Source organism: Calidris pugnax, unplaced genomic scaffold (assembly GCF_001431845.1).
Source record: "Calidris pugnax isolate Ruff unplaced genomic scaffold, ASM143184v1 scaffold157, whole genome shotgun sequence".
NCBI lineage: Eukaryota > Metazoa > Chordata > Aves > Charadriiformes > Scolopacidae > Calidris > Calidris pugnax.
The window spans coordinates 179,791-193,033 of NW_015090992.1; the positions used below are offsets into that span (position 1 = coordinate 179,791).

General features: G+C 38.1%; 1 protein-coding gene across 3 annotated transcripts in view; it reads right to left on the reverse strand.

The window, feature by feature from the left end:
- ADAMTS19 (ADAM metallopeptidase with thrombospondin type 1 motif 19) overlaps positions 1–13,243 on the reverse strand; it is a 144,449-nt gene that overhangs the window by 106,796 nt on the left and 24,410 nt on the right. For all 3 annotated transcript variants that reach the window (XM_014954817.1, XM_014954818.1, XM_014954816.1), the window contains exon 3: positions 6,459–6,624. In XM_014954817.1, coding sequence (XP_014810303.1) covers positions 6,459–6,624 — 166 coding nt within the window. The remainder of the gene's footprint in view (positions 1–6,458; positions 6,625–13,243) is intronic.

The window sequence follows — 13,243 nt, forward strand, 5'->3', positions numbered from 1 at the left end:
AAATATAAAATGAAACTCCCTGTTGTAAAAGCCAAATTCTGTTAGATCCCCTTGAAAGGACATAAAACTTCTGCAACTGGTCTCATTGAAGTCACTAAAATCAAGTGCAATTTTTTCCAGCTTCCACAATAGAATATTGGGCTCTCTGTTTACAACAGAAGTGATGCCTGAGATGACAATTATAAACACATGTTCTGGAAACAATCAAATATTCAGAAATTTTTAGGAAATGTTTTGCAATTAATCAGTCTCATCTCTAATAGGAAAGTTCCTGCAGTTCACTTTATAACATATGACTTCTCTCCAAAAAATAAGTCACTCCTCAGGAAAGTGCTAAAAATATACCTTAAAAGTCACTGAACTCACAAATTAACTTTAAGATACCACTCAAAAATGGATCCTTGATTTAATACAAATATATGTGTAATATAGATTTAATGTAAATATAATGTAGACACGTACTTTTCAATGTAAAATATTCAAAGCATCCATGCTTAAAAAGGTTTTTTCTCTTTTTCTGTAGTCATTTGTTAAAGATTATATATGTGATGCAGTCCATCCCACCACATTTTAGACGGGCTTACTGATTCCTGTAAGACTGGTTACAATATAAGACTTACTAACATTGATAAGCAGGCAAATTTACTAAAAGAAAACAAGTATATATTCTCCAGAAGTAGAAACAACTTGCCTAGAAGTAGAAACAACTTATAAATTCATAAGCTATCTAAAATTAATTTTAATTTCTCTCATTTTGATCCTTCAGACAGTTGCTTAGCCTTATACATGCAGCCAGCCTCTCGCTTTACTTGTGTTCGCTAACTATGGATCTACAGCCTAGCGTATAAAACATTATGTGTGTTTTGGTCACTCTTTTGAGACTAACTTTTAATGAAACTTCAGTGTCAGAATTTGTGCCAAAAACCCCCACACCCTATAAGCTACACAATTATGACTTGCCATACAAGCATCTAATGCTGCAAGAGTAGGCTACAGATCTAAGTTTAAATAGCAAACTCATTTGGGTTAAAAAAGATCTCTCATGAGCCATCTGGTCAATCTGCCTTTCTCCTAGGAGCAGTGACTGATTCCAGTACAGTTTCCAGTAACACAGTTTATTCATTGTTCGCTTCTTTGCAAAATACAGCAGCTAGTGGTTGAAAACTTCACATTTAATATTAGACTGGCTGTTGAGAGAAGTCTGCTAACACACCTCTCTAAAGGTTTTAGCTAGCGGTGCATTTTTATTCAGAATTGACAGCAAGCAGCCCACAATAAAATACAGCATTGCACTAAACACTTAGTTCACCACAGTCCCATAAACTGTTGAAACCTCTGCCTTTCGGGACTGCACAGTCTGGTACACAAGCTGGCTGCAAGGGGCAGTGCCCATCATTTGCCCCAGATATCTCCCAGGTTAACAAGCCGAAGCACAATCTGTTCTTGGCCAGCCAACCTTTTCCAAATTGCTGGCAGAATTCCGCATCACATGAGAGCTCATTTATCTGATAATTTTAGCTCTTCCCTAAGACATTTCAATAAATGGAATTAGTAATTTTGGTGCCAGTGGTATTCAAACAACTGTCATGATTACAGCCAGATAAGAGGCAAAATGGGCTTTAAGCAAAAACACTTTTTTCTTTACATAGTCATAAATAGGTAAAAATGACAAAGAACTGCTCGTTATTGAAGGTAGTGTATGAAAGAGACTATAACTGCTGCAAAAAACCCATACCTACATCATTAATGACTATGCTAACAAGATTAGCAAGATTAACTGAAAAAACTACTTCTTGGGATTAAAGATGTGTAAATTTATCTTAAAAACTAAATTATATTGGCGAAATAAAAAGTAAATGCTCCAGGAGGGTTCTGTGCAATAAGACTTCTATGTTTTGTGCAACTACAGAAAATATGAAGATTCCATATCAATTAGTTACTTTAACTCAGTTCACTGAGCAGAAAGCTAGAAATACTCCCACATTTCAGCAAGAAGGCCTGAAACATTGCAGCAAGTACCTTTGCCACTCAATACGCAATTAAGAGAAAATAACAGGAAGTGGTAACAAAACTGCAAAAAATCCTCTCCAAAACACTAAAAGAGCTGAAAATCCAGCTGCTACAACCACAGGTTGCACCAAGTATCTGAGCCAACATCAGGAACAAGCTATGACCACCGGACTCCTGGACACTTACAACTCCTGAGGCACAAGAGCATTCCCTGAGTACATCCACATGAAGCCCAGACCATCACTCACTCCCCAGGCTTTCTTCTCCCAGGGAAAAGTACACGTGTTCCCTCATCATAAGGAATTTGCAGTATTCTGGCTGAGAGGGAAATAGCCAGGAGATTAGGCAGCCACGAGCTATACCTCCACTATAGGTTGGACAGGGATTTAAAAACAGAGTGACAACTTGTTTCTGACCCAAGGAATGGAAACCAAAAAATCAAACCAGTCTCCATCCAGTGCAATCTCATAGACGTAGACCTGTGACCAAGATGTTGTTATGTATTTTATTTCATGATCACATGGAAAAAGGCTGTAGAGAAAGAATCAACACAGCTCTCCCAGCTATTTGCCCAGTCTGCATCCCATGAAGTCAAACTTTTCATGCAGTGAAACTAGCAGGCTTTTTCCTACAAAATGGCATCACTCAAAGAGGAGAAACGCAATCTGCTCATAACTCAGAACAGTATATTGTTTATCACCAGAACAGAGAATTGAAAGAGGAGGCTTCCAGTCTCCCAAACACAGAAGGGATTCAAAATTCAGATCTATTGTATCCTGGATAAGAGCTCTCACTCAGTTGTCAGTGTGAAAAGGAATGACCCATTTGAGAAGACAATTATTATTTTTCTTTCCCCAAAATGTCCCATGCCTTTGCCATGAGTTCACTGTACAAACAGCATCAGCCTTGAACAAGTGCTTCTGATTAGGTAGAATCATAGAATCACAGAGTCACCTAGGTTGGAAGGGACCTTTCAGATCACCTAGTCCAACCATAAACCTAACACTGACAAAAAACATCACTAAATCGTACCTCTAAGCACTATGTCTACCCATCTCTTAAATACCGCCAGAGATGGTGAATCAACCACTTCCCTGGGCAGCCCATTCCAATGCTTAATAATGCTTTCAGTGTAGAAATTTCTCCTAATGTTCAATCTGAACCTCCCCTGGCGCAGCTTGAGGCCATTTCCTCTTGTCCTGTCACCTGTGACTTGGGAGAAGAGACCGACCCCTCTCCTCTCTACACTCTCAGGTAGCTGTAGACAGTGATAAGGTCTCCCTTCAGCATCCTCTTCCCCAGGCTGAACAACCCCAGCTCCCTCAGCTGCTCCTCATAAGACTTGCTCTCCAGACTCCTCACCAGCTTCATTGCCCTTCTCTGGACCCACTCCAGTATCTATAGGAGGAAAAGAGCTTAGCTTTCCAGTGTGACCCTTTGCTCTGATAGCAACTACTTCTCTCACAGTTTATCTGTAACACACTTGTGAATTGGTTGCTTGGAAAGGTTTCATGGACCACCTGCTAAAGAAAGGTTTGGAGTGTGTGGTCTGTATATGTGCAATTGGCTCACATATGTAAACAAATCACACACACATTCAACAAAAGGATATACACACTCTCACAAATCCAGGAAGCATCCGTTTCGGCTGGTACAATTCTCTTCCTCCCCTAATTAATAGGAAGAATCAATCCCATTCACAAAAACAAGTTCTTTGTTCTCTCCAAACAAGTTTGGCTGTGTAGCATCTTTCAATACAGCCCACAACAGTAACAGACAACAAACAATACCTTCTTTGATTGCCTCTGCTAGTTCTCCATGAAAAGCTATTATTTCCAATAGTGATCCTTCAACACCTCCAGCACAGACATTCATTCCTTCTGATAATTACAATTCATCACTGGCAATAAACATTTGCTTGATAGGTAGCCAGTCTTTGAGATCAATTTGGCTCAAAACCAGCAGCATAAATACCTGTCCCAGAGCACCCATTCTGATACACGCCTACTGTAGAAGTAAGACATCCTTCCATATTCCTGAGAAGTTGCCATATTGCCAAGATAATAGTTTCTCTGTCACACAGCTACAATTCTACCAAGGGCAGCTGTGCATCACCCGAGAATATCAGAAAGCCTCACTCATCTGTGTTACCTTTGTTTCATTGACCTACTCAGTTTAGAATTTGACTTAAAATTCTCACATATTGCTGTAAAGGCTTATTTTTGTGGCTTCAACCCACCTTTAAGGCTGTTTCGGCACCATGAATGTCTTGGTGGTATGAGCTAACTGCATGTCACACCAGCAAATTGTTCCTCACATAGACATAGCTTTTATGCTGTAATTTACTGCAACCCTACTTAGTAAAATAACCTATAGCAGCAGAGTGAGAGACTGATCTTGCTGATACAACAGTGTCAGTTAGAAATTGCAGATATTTATACCCCCCTGGCAATAAGGTTATGCTAGCAGGTGCTAATCAGTTATGCACAGCTTGTGTTATTTTGAAATTTCAGCCTGGTAGCAGAGATAATGAAACTTATTTTAAGCAAATATTTGAATCTCTGTTAACAGACTATTTGCAACCAAGTCAGAGCCTTGGACATAAGATTATTAGAACAGAATAAGCTAACTTTCCCATTTTAGAGCATAAGAAAAAGTGCAAGGATGACTGGTAATGAGCATGACAGAAAAAAATGTCCTTACAAAGAGTTTGCATCTCTGCTCATTTTCATACACATCATTGTTCGCTACTCATCAGATGCCCCTCTCCCCCTTCCCAGATCACACATCATGCATACTTTTCATTTTCTCTCTTTTTCTCACTCCCAAATGCATCCAGGCATGCGTGCTCTAACTCACCACAATAAGGAAGAATAACCAGCTTTACTTTCTGTGAACAACTTTTGCTAATACAGAAAATGTCACTTTTACATAAGCAGTGGCAATGTAATAGAATGCCTAGAAGAGAAATATAGAGCCTGCTGGAGGAAGTTACATGTCATTTACTTAGTCCCTCTTAATAACTATAAAAAGAGTCTTGCTTTGCTACTTCATCTTTGATTTCAACCTGTGGATGTACGCCTAATTAGAGAAACAATACTTCCAAACTGGAAAAAAAAAAGAAAGTGTCATATTTCTGTGTAACCATATAAAAGAGAACCGTATAAATGTTCAGAAAGAACCACCAGCCACAGAAAAGTTTAGGGTACAACAGATTTCCAGAGGTCAGTGAGGCCAACCTCCTGCTCCAGACAGGGCAAGCATCGAAGTAAGATCATCTCTCTTAGAGCGATCTCCATTTCCAGCTATGTCTTGTAAATGCCTGAGGGTGTAGCCTCTCTAGAAAACCTCTTCCAGCACTAAGCATTCTTGCCGAGATTTTTTTTCACTATGCCCAATTGAAATTTCCTTGAATGCAAGTTACAACTGTCATCTTTCATCCTGTCATAGGATACCTTTGAGGAAAGTCTGGCTTCATCTTCTCTCTGCAGAAGGCGGTAGGCGCCAGAAGACTGCAGCTGTATCCTCCCTTTACCTTTCTTTACCTGTTTGAAATAACCCCGTTTCTTCTGCCTCACCCCAAATGTCATATAATCCAGCTCCCTAGATATGTCAGTGCATCTCTGCTATTTCTTTCCACTTTGTCAGTATCTCACTTATACTAGTTCAGGAGACATGAAAAAAATGCCTTTAAATTTGTACTCATTCCGTTTTATTTCCTGGGGAAAAAATAATTTCTTACAACAACATTAAAGATACTCCCCGCTCGTCCTGAGATCAAAAGACTTAGATGTCCCCTATCCTTTGAAGAAGAGGTGATGATGTTGAAGCAGGTACAACAGAACTTCTTTCACAAAAGCCACTTCTCCCCTCTCCATTGAAAACTATTAAGTGTGCCAAATTTTTGTTGAAACCCTTCTACTTCTACAACTTCTACCCTGCATTGAGGAAGATGCATTTGGATTGTTTCATATGGTTCTTCTAAGTATCAGTCATAGAACAAAAACACTGTTATAACAATTATTTCAATTCAGTGTCAGACCCATTAGGAAATTCAAGACTTGTTACTAACCACAATTGGGATGAACCTTGCTAATGTTTTAAAATTGAAAATTAAGTACACGCACCGCGTGTCGTGAGTACTTAAGGAACTACAAAGACAGGCAGGGACAAGAAATAGGTTGTAATTATTAAGTTGAAGTAAAAAAATGACCCAAATATTTCTACTTTCAAATATAATTGGACATTAACAGGCAGTGTCTATTCCTCAGCGGACATTCTCCTATTCTGACAAGTGGCAGCCTCAGCATGCCACCTCAAAATCCATCATAAGTTACTGCTAGAAGAATAATCAGATATGCTTTTGTTCACAGTTGTTTAACTATTACCTACATATCTTAAAAATACGTCTGCTACATTAGATCTTTTCAGTGAGATTTGTATATTACCTGTAACAACACCACAGTACTGATTCTGAGAAGCTGGTTTTTCAGAAATTTTCTCCTCTATGGACCTTTTTCGTCTGTACACCCTGTGTGCATGACCTGTCACAGCCAAAGTGCGATTGAGTGGCTCAATAAATATGAAGTCCTCATTAATCTGTATAAACCCCATCTGCAAAGGAAAACAAAAGGAACACATAAGATAAGAATTTAAGAAAGTATGAAATCGTGCACAGTCCTGCAGAAGAAAAAAAATCACAAAACTCCATTTAAGAAAGCCCTTTGTTTTAGTAACCTTACCAGCAAAGCAACTACCTTTATGTTTTACAAGCCATTCTACTTAAGTGAACTAGAATAAATTTCATTTATTTCAACTAAATCTGTGTGGGTGGGTGGCTACATGCCAGTAGCAGATGCACGGTAAAAGATCTGGAATGTTAAAAGTTTGCTCTGGGAGACCCACAGGGTCATTTAAATATGTACAGCATGTACAGAAAAGTCTATACACTAGTTTTATTGCTCAGTGTATTGTCACATTTTTAGATAACTACATTTAATGAAATAACAGGAATAATTTAGGGCATAAGAATACATTCTGAGCAACTATGAAGCTGGAAAAGACATCTTGTGACACTCCTTTTACACTTTTTCCAATCAAAAAAAAAAAACCATATAAAAAAAGGCAGCAATGCCTCCTTGGTTGCCAGCAGTTAAAACAGAAAAACATTCTAATACAGCCATTTAGTTGGTTAGCTTACCCCTCACCTCAACATATTTATACACACAAACATACATAAAAAGCTAACACACCAGATGCATATCTAGTATTACAAGAGTGTGGCCACAGTTAAAAAAAATACTATAAAATGTATTTATATAAATACCATACAAATCAAACTCAGCTCAAATTGCTAAGCTGCCAACACACACAAGTTCCTATCAAGAGTAAAGCTGGAGAAAGCAAGGACTTGTGGGTTTTTCCTCCTAGAAAATGTCATCAGCAAGACCGACAGTTAACTTTCTCATTTTCTAAATTTAAAAACCTATAAAACAGTTTTGCTACAGAAAGAAAACAATCTGGTACTTCCAGCTGAGAGAAGCAAAGAGCTCTTCTGTATGTTTCCATGTAGTATGAATGGAGAGAAATAGAAAAGAATTTTGTTTCTTCTGGAATTATGTAGATGCCATTATCACATTGGATATCCTGCCTGACATATGGATAAATCATCAAAAAGAAATTCCGATCCAAGCAAGAAAACAAAATTAAATTTTATAGGTCGGACAAAATACAATTTCCTTCAAACATAAGTGGGCATTACTTTAAAAAGAAAAAAAAAAAGCCCAACACAATCTCTCTGTACTATTCCATAAAATAAATGTGAATACATGTATTTAATTTTTCAATCAGCTACACTAGCTGCAGAATGCTGAACAGATGTTGAAAGGTCATCATTAGCATTCTACAGAAACGTAAGAGTAGCCGGGTTTTTTTGGCTGTTCTGTTTCCTTTTTGCACTTACTTTTTAGGTCAGTTTATCTTCATTGTGAGCTTTAAATTTTACACGTTTACAAGATTAGCTGCTTATGTATTGCTAGGGACTATCGGTACATCTACCAGATACCAATTCTATATATCTTGAATAATGTTACTTATACATAACAATTAACTTTTCTAACATAAAATATAACTGATGTTGAATGAAATTTTATTTAAAAGCATAGTTCTCAAATACTAATAAAATGCATAAACTATTTTTATTCTGTTTTTATGTCTAATGCTGGGTTTCACTCAGGCATAGATTTATTTATTATTAATCATTATTTAGCCTATGAAAGATGCTGATAAACTCTGTGTATAGAACAAGAGTAGCCACCCGTCACATGGTATATTTTCCCTGTCCACCTACAAAAAACAAGGCCTTAGTCCACCTTGAACAAAGACTCAACATAGCATGTATCTCATATTTCTTCTGTGTTCGTTCTCTTTGCTGCAAAATGAAACCAGGGCTTTAAGATGCTGTTCTTCATATTGCCAACTAGACATACTGAGAAATCGTGCTGGGACCACTGATAGTTTATGTTTTCTTTTAGCTCCATTCATAAACTGAAGGTTAATGAATGAGTAGAGAACTCTGAAAATCGCCAGTCTCCTGAGTCAGAAGTTAAAAGAACTGAACATTGATGTAAAGCTTATTGACTAAAATTAACCTGAGTTATACACATTCAAATGGGTAATTTTCAGACAAATCCAGATAACCAAATAATCTCTGTGATAATTTTGACTGCTTTTGGAAAAAATGTGACTATTTCTCCATCTCTTGAACAATTTCACAGGTAGAAAAGGGAAGATGAAACTATTTCCGTGCCAACCATGCCCTTATTTTTTCATAATCATCAGAAGTGGAGCTAAGACGATCTGCCATAAAACTAAATGCAGAAACCACAGAAAATCAAAGCCATGCATTAAAGCACCAGAGTTTCAAAGTTCTGTCAGATATGGGATGCCAGGGCCAAATAGCGGCTTCAGACAGTTCAAATGCCAAAATCCCCTTGTCATGAAAATGCACAGCAAAACAAATACTAAAAAAATGTAAAAAAATATATGCATCTAGAACTTTAGATGCAAGTAGAACTGTAAGCAAGTTCTAAAGAACTGATCCATCTCCCACCAGTTTCACCTGAAAGCTACCATGACTCACAGCTGCAATAGAAAAAGGCTACAAGGACGGTGGACTTATCTCATGCAAAGGTAACAAACATGCCGTGTTCAGGTATCCCTGCATTTTCAAGTTTCTTGCCTGAAATAAAAGAACAACTTAAAAGTAACACACATTCATCTCAAGTAGAGCTTGAGCCCAGGACAACCTCATTTGGCAAAAAATTCCCCAGACCTCCTATGTAAAGATGAACTGGGTACTTGCTCTGCATTTTACTTACAGTAAGTGAGACCTTAAGTACAGGGCAGACTTCATCAAATGAAGACGTAAAGCATCACATGGGACTACATACGGACACTCTGAAATGGACTCACATCTACGATACGTATTTTAGAGTGGATACTTGCCCTCATAAATGAACGCTTTCCACAACATACATCACACCAAGACTTTTCACGTTCTTAGAAGAAACAAACACAAAAAAGCCCATGTGTAACTAACAGCCCTGAATGAAAACTAACCTTCTGTCTTACCTAAAATAAAAATAGTTCACATCTGAAATCTGCCAATAAACACAAAAAGTAGGCAGATCAGAATTATTCTGAAATACAAAAGATGAGTTTTTTCTTACATCCAACTGGAAATATAGATGAGAGTCGAAGAACGAAAAATACCTGAATATTCTGGGTAACTGCAGACTTGGAAACTGCTATATCATCTCATTTCTAACTTCTATATTACAACACTCATGCAATTTGTTTCTGCCCAGCATTTCTTTCCCAAAAGGACAGCAATTCCTTTTTTTCCTATTTGGAGTATCTGTAAGGATTTGATATTGCCAGGTATCCTGTAAAAACCTGAAGTAAGTCTACTGTTTCCACTAAAGTGGTATCACCATGAAAAGTTACAAAAAAATGAAAGTGAAGCAAATTTGTGAAGACCACTTACGCATATAGTTATCAGATACTGGGTATAAGCCAGGAAATGTAAAGATTAGCAAAGATTTCTTTTAACTTTTATATACTCTTCTTTGCATATAAAGTTGTTATCATCCAAAGCTGAAACAATGCAGATTTTGAACATAATATTGTTTCTTGCAGAATTTATACAAAAAAAGCTGCAAAGGAATGTTAGAAAATTGAATATCCTTTCCTAAGAACTGAAATTGAGAAGTAAGAAAAGAAGAAAATCTATTTTCCTTGCTATCATTAGCACAAAAAAACCTGGGATGACAGAAGAATATCCACAAGCATGTACTACAGTCAGAGATTAAGTCATTACCATTTTAATATGCCAAAGAGGAGATGGGGCTAAGATAATACTGTGTCAAAAAGGAAACTTTACATACCACAAGACAGTTGTGAAATAGCATTTTGCCAATATGTTGTTTTCACTGCAGATATTCACTGTAAAGCAGTAATAAATGAAAAAGACATAACACGGACTTCAAAGAAATGTCAGAACATTAAGGCTTTTTCACTTTTTTAAACAAAGTAGTTTGCCAGCTCCAAAGGATGAGTCTCAGTGGTCTACAATTTATCATTAGTTGCTTATGTAGTAGCTGTTTCTAACCCTGTGGCTTGACATGTCAAAGCGAAATACTTCATTCACTAAACAATTCATCACTGTGGTGAACTGACCTCAGCCAGCTGCCAGATGCCCACCCAGCTGCTCCCCTGCTCCTCCTCCCCAACTGGACAGAGGGAGAAAATAAGATGAAAAGAAAGCTCATGGGTCAAGATAAGGACAGGGAGATCGTTTATCTACGACCATAATGGGCAAATAAAACTTGACTTGCAGAAAGTTAAGTTATTGTCAATTAAAACAGATATAGGTAATGACGAACAAAGACAAATGAAAACGACACCTTCTCCCTGCACCCTGAGAAGCACAGGCAGAGAATGGCAGGTATGATCAGAACATTAACAGTTTCTCTCTGCTGCTCCCTCATCCTCACACTTTACCCTTCCTCCCACTCCACATGCTGCAGTTCTTCATGATAAGCCTGCTCAAGTGTAAGCTACAGTGTCCTTCACGTCATACCCACCTGCTCTGGCCTGGTCCTCCCCATGGAGAACCTGCGGTGGAGCTATGTGCTCTAGTGCCTGGAGCACCACCTCCTCCTCCCCCTCCTGTATCCTTGGTGTCTGCAGGGATGTTTCTCTCACTTTTCTTCCTCACTCCTCACACTGCTGAGCAGTGTTTTACCCTTTCATTTTCCCAGGGGCATTGCCATTGGTGCCGAGGGGCTCAGCTAGGCCCTGCGTCAGGTCCACTGGAGCTGGCTGGAAGCAGCAGTGGCCAACACAGGGGAGTCCTTGTTGTCATCCCACAGAGGCCACCTGTACAGATTTACATGCCTGTGCCCCTCTTGCAGGCTATTATCACTAGCTGAATGCTTGCATGGACAAAGGCGTACCTAATAATGCTGTGTTCCCCTAAACGAGTCTCACCTGAAGTGAACTCCCACTGCCTTACATCTTTTTATTGACTCGTCGTTCTTTTGTCTCTTCATCCACCCAATAGGCATCTTAAACTAGATTTCAGTAATAAATTGACATAGACTTGTCATGTCATGATCCCAACAAAAATTTTCCTTGCATTCTGCTCTCCACTGTCCTGTGACGCAGATGCACACAGTATGCAAGGACGGGCTTTACAAAACTGTACCTGTCCATGCTCCCACCATACTGTCCAAGGCACGTAGCAATACTTGTCATAGGAAAAATGCATCCATATCAGATGTAGCAAATGTTCATATATTACAACCACCAGCACCAAAATATTAATGTCATATGCAGTAAAAATTAAAGGTTTTCTTCAATGTATAGTGAAAAAGACAATTCTTGTTTACTTGTTCAACACTTACTTGTTTTGAAACACATTCTGGTAATCTGAAACTTTGTACTATTTGTAAAATGTCCCAGAACTGAAGATTTATTCTTTACTAGAGGTAAAATCTTTAATTTGCCTATCTGTATCCACTCTGAAGGTTTTCCTCCATGATTTTAAAAGTTCAGACTGAATTTAATATCATGATTCTAACAATGCTACCAGGAGACCTGACTTCAGCTGAAACACAACAAAAATAAGTCTCCAGCTCTTAGTAGTGCATATAATAAAGCAAGTTCAAACAACTTTTCAAACTGTGCAAATAACAGAGTAAGAATTTCACGTGTTCTTGTTATTCAAACACACTACAGCTTTCTTTAAGTACCTTCATTGCTGAAGGCCAACAATTCATAAGTGCTAGAAACTTCTGTCTTCAATTAACTGCATTTCCGGGCTTTGCACATTGTATTTCTCCTAGAGGTTTTCTCTATCTACCTGCTCACTCCACTCTGCTGCATGGTTAGAAGTCACAGCAGTGAGAGAGTCAATATTACCTCTGTTGACTGGCTCTCAGCCAATTCAAGCCTTTCTGGGATTTTTTTTTTTTTTTAATGGTAGGACTGCACCCTAAAGAAATACATATATATGCACAATGCCATACCTTACAGCCCTGTTATGCAGAGACTACTGAGTTACAAGCATGAGTTCAGTCACTGGCCCCCAAATTTAAGATCTGTATAAACAACTTTTCTGTGGCTTTTAAACTCTTCCAAACTTCTCTGTATCTTTAAGATACACACTACACTGAATCTCTAGGAAAATCATGTTTTATCTAAACAAGCTGATGTTGCACATGCAAAAAGATTTCTTCATTTTTGTTAGACATGAATGAAGTAGAATAGTGAAGCATGCAAAACTGAGATGGTTTTGCATATTCTGACACATTTCAACAGGTGCTTTTATTCACATAACCGTACGTGACTGATCAAGAACCTCTCAAGATAACAGTGGAGAGTTAAATGTAAGCTTATAGAAAGGACACAAATCCAAAGGAATCTCATTTGTTGAAAAGGAAACAAAGGAGGCCAATGGATAAAGGAACTATAGACATCAGGTCCACCCAAATGTTCGTGGTTGTCACCCATCAAACTGCCATTTGCCTATTAATTCACTGCCAGCCAAACCCTAAGATGTTTGGCATTTCCCCCAGATTCCAAATTCTGCATCTCCTAGCCAGAAGTATTTCCTTTTTCAGCCCTAAGTCTTCCTCTATAAATACATTATTAGAAATTACTGCTGTAT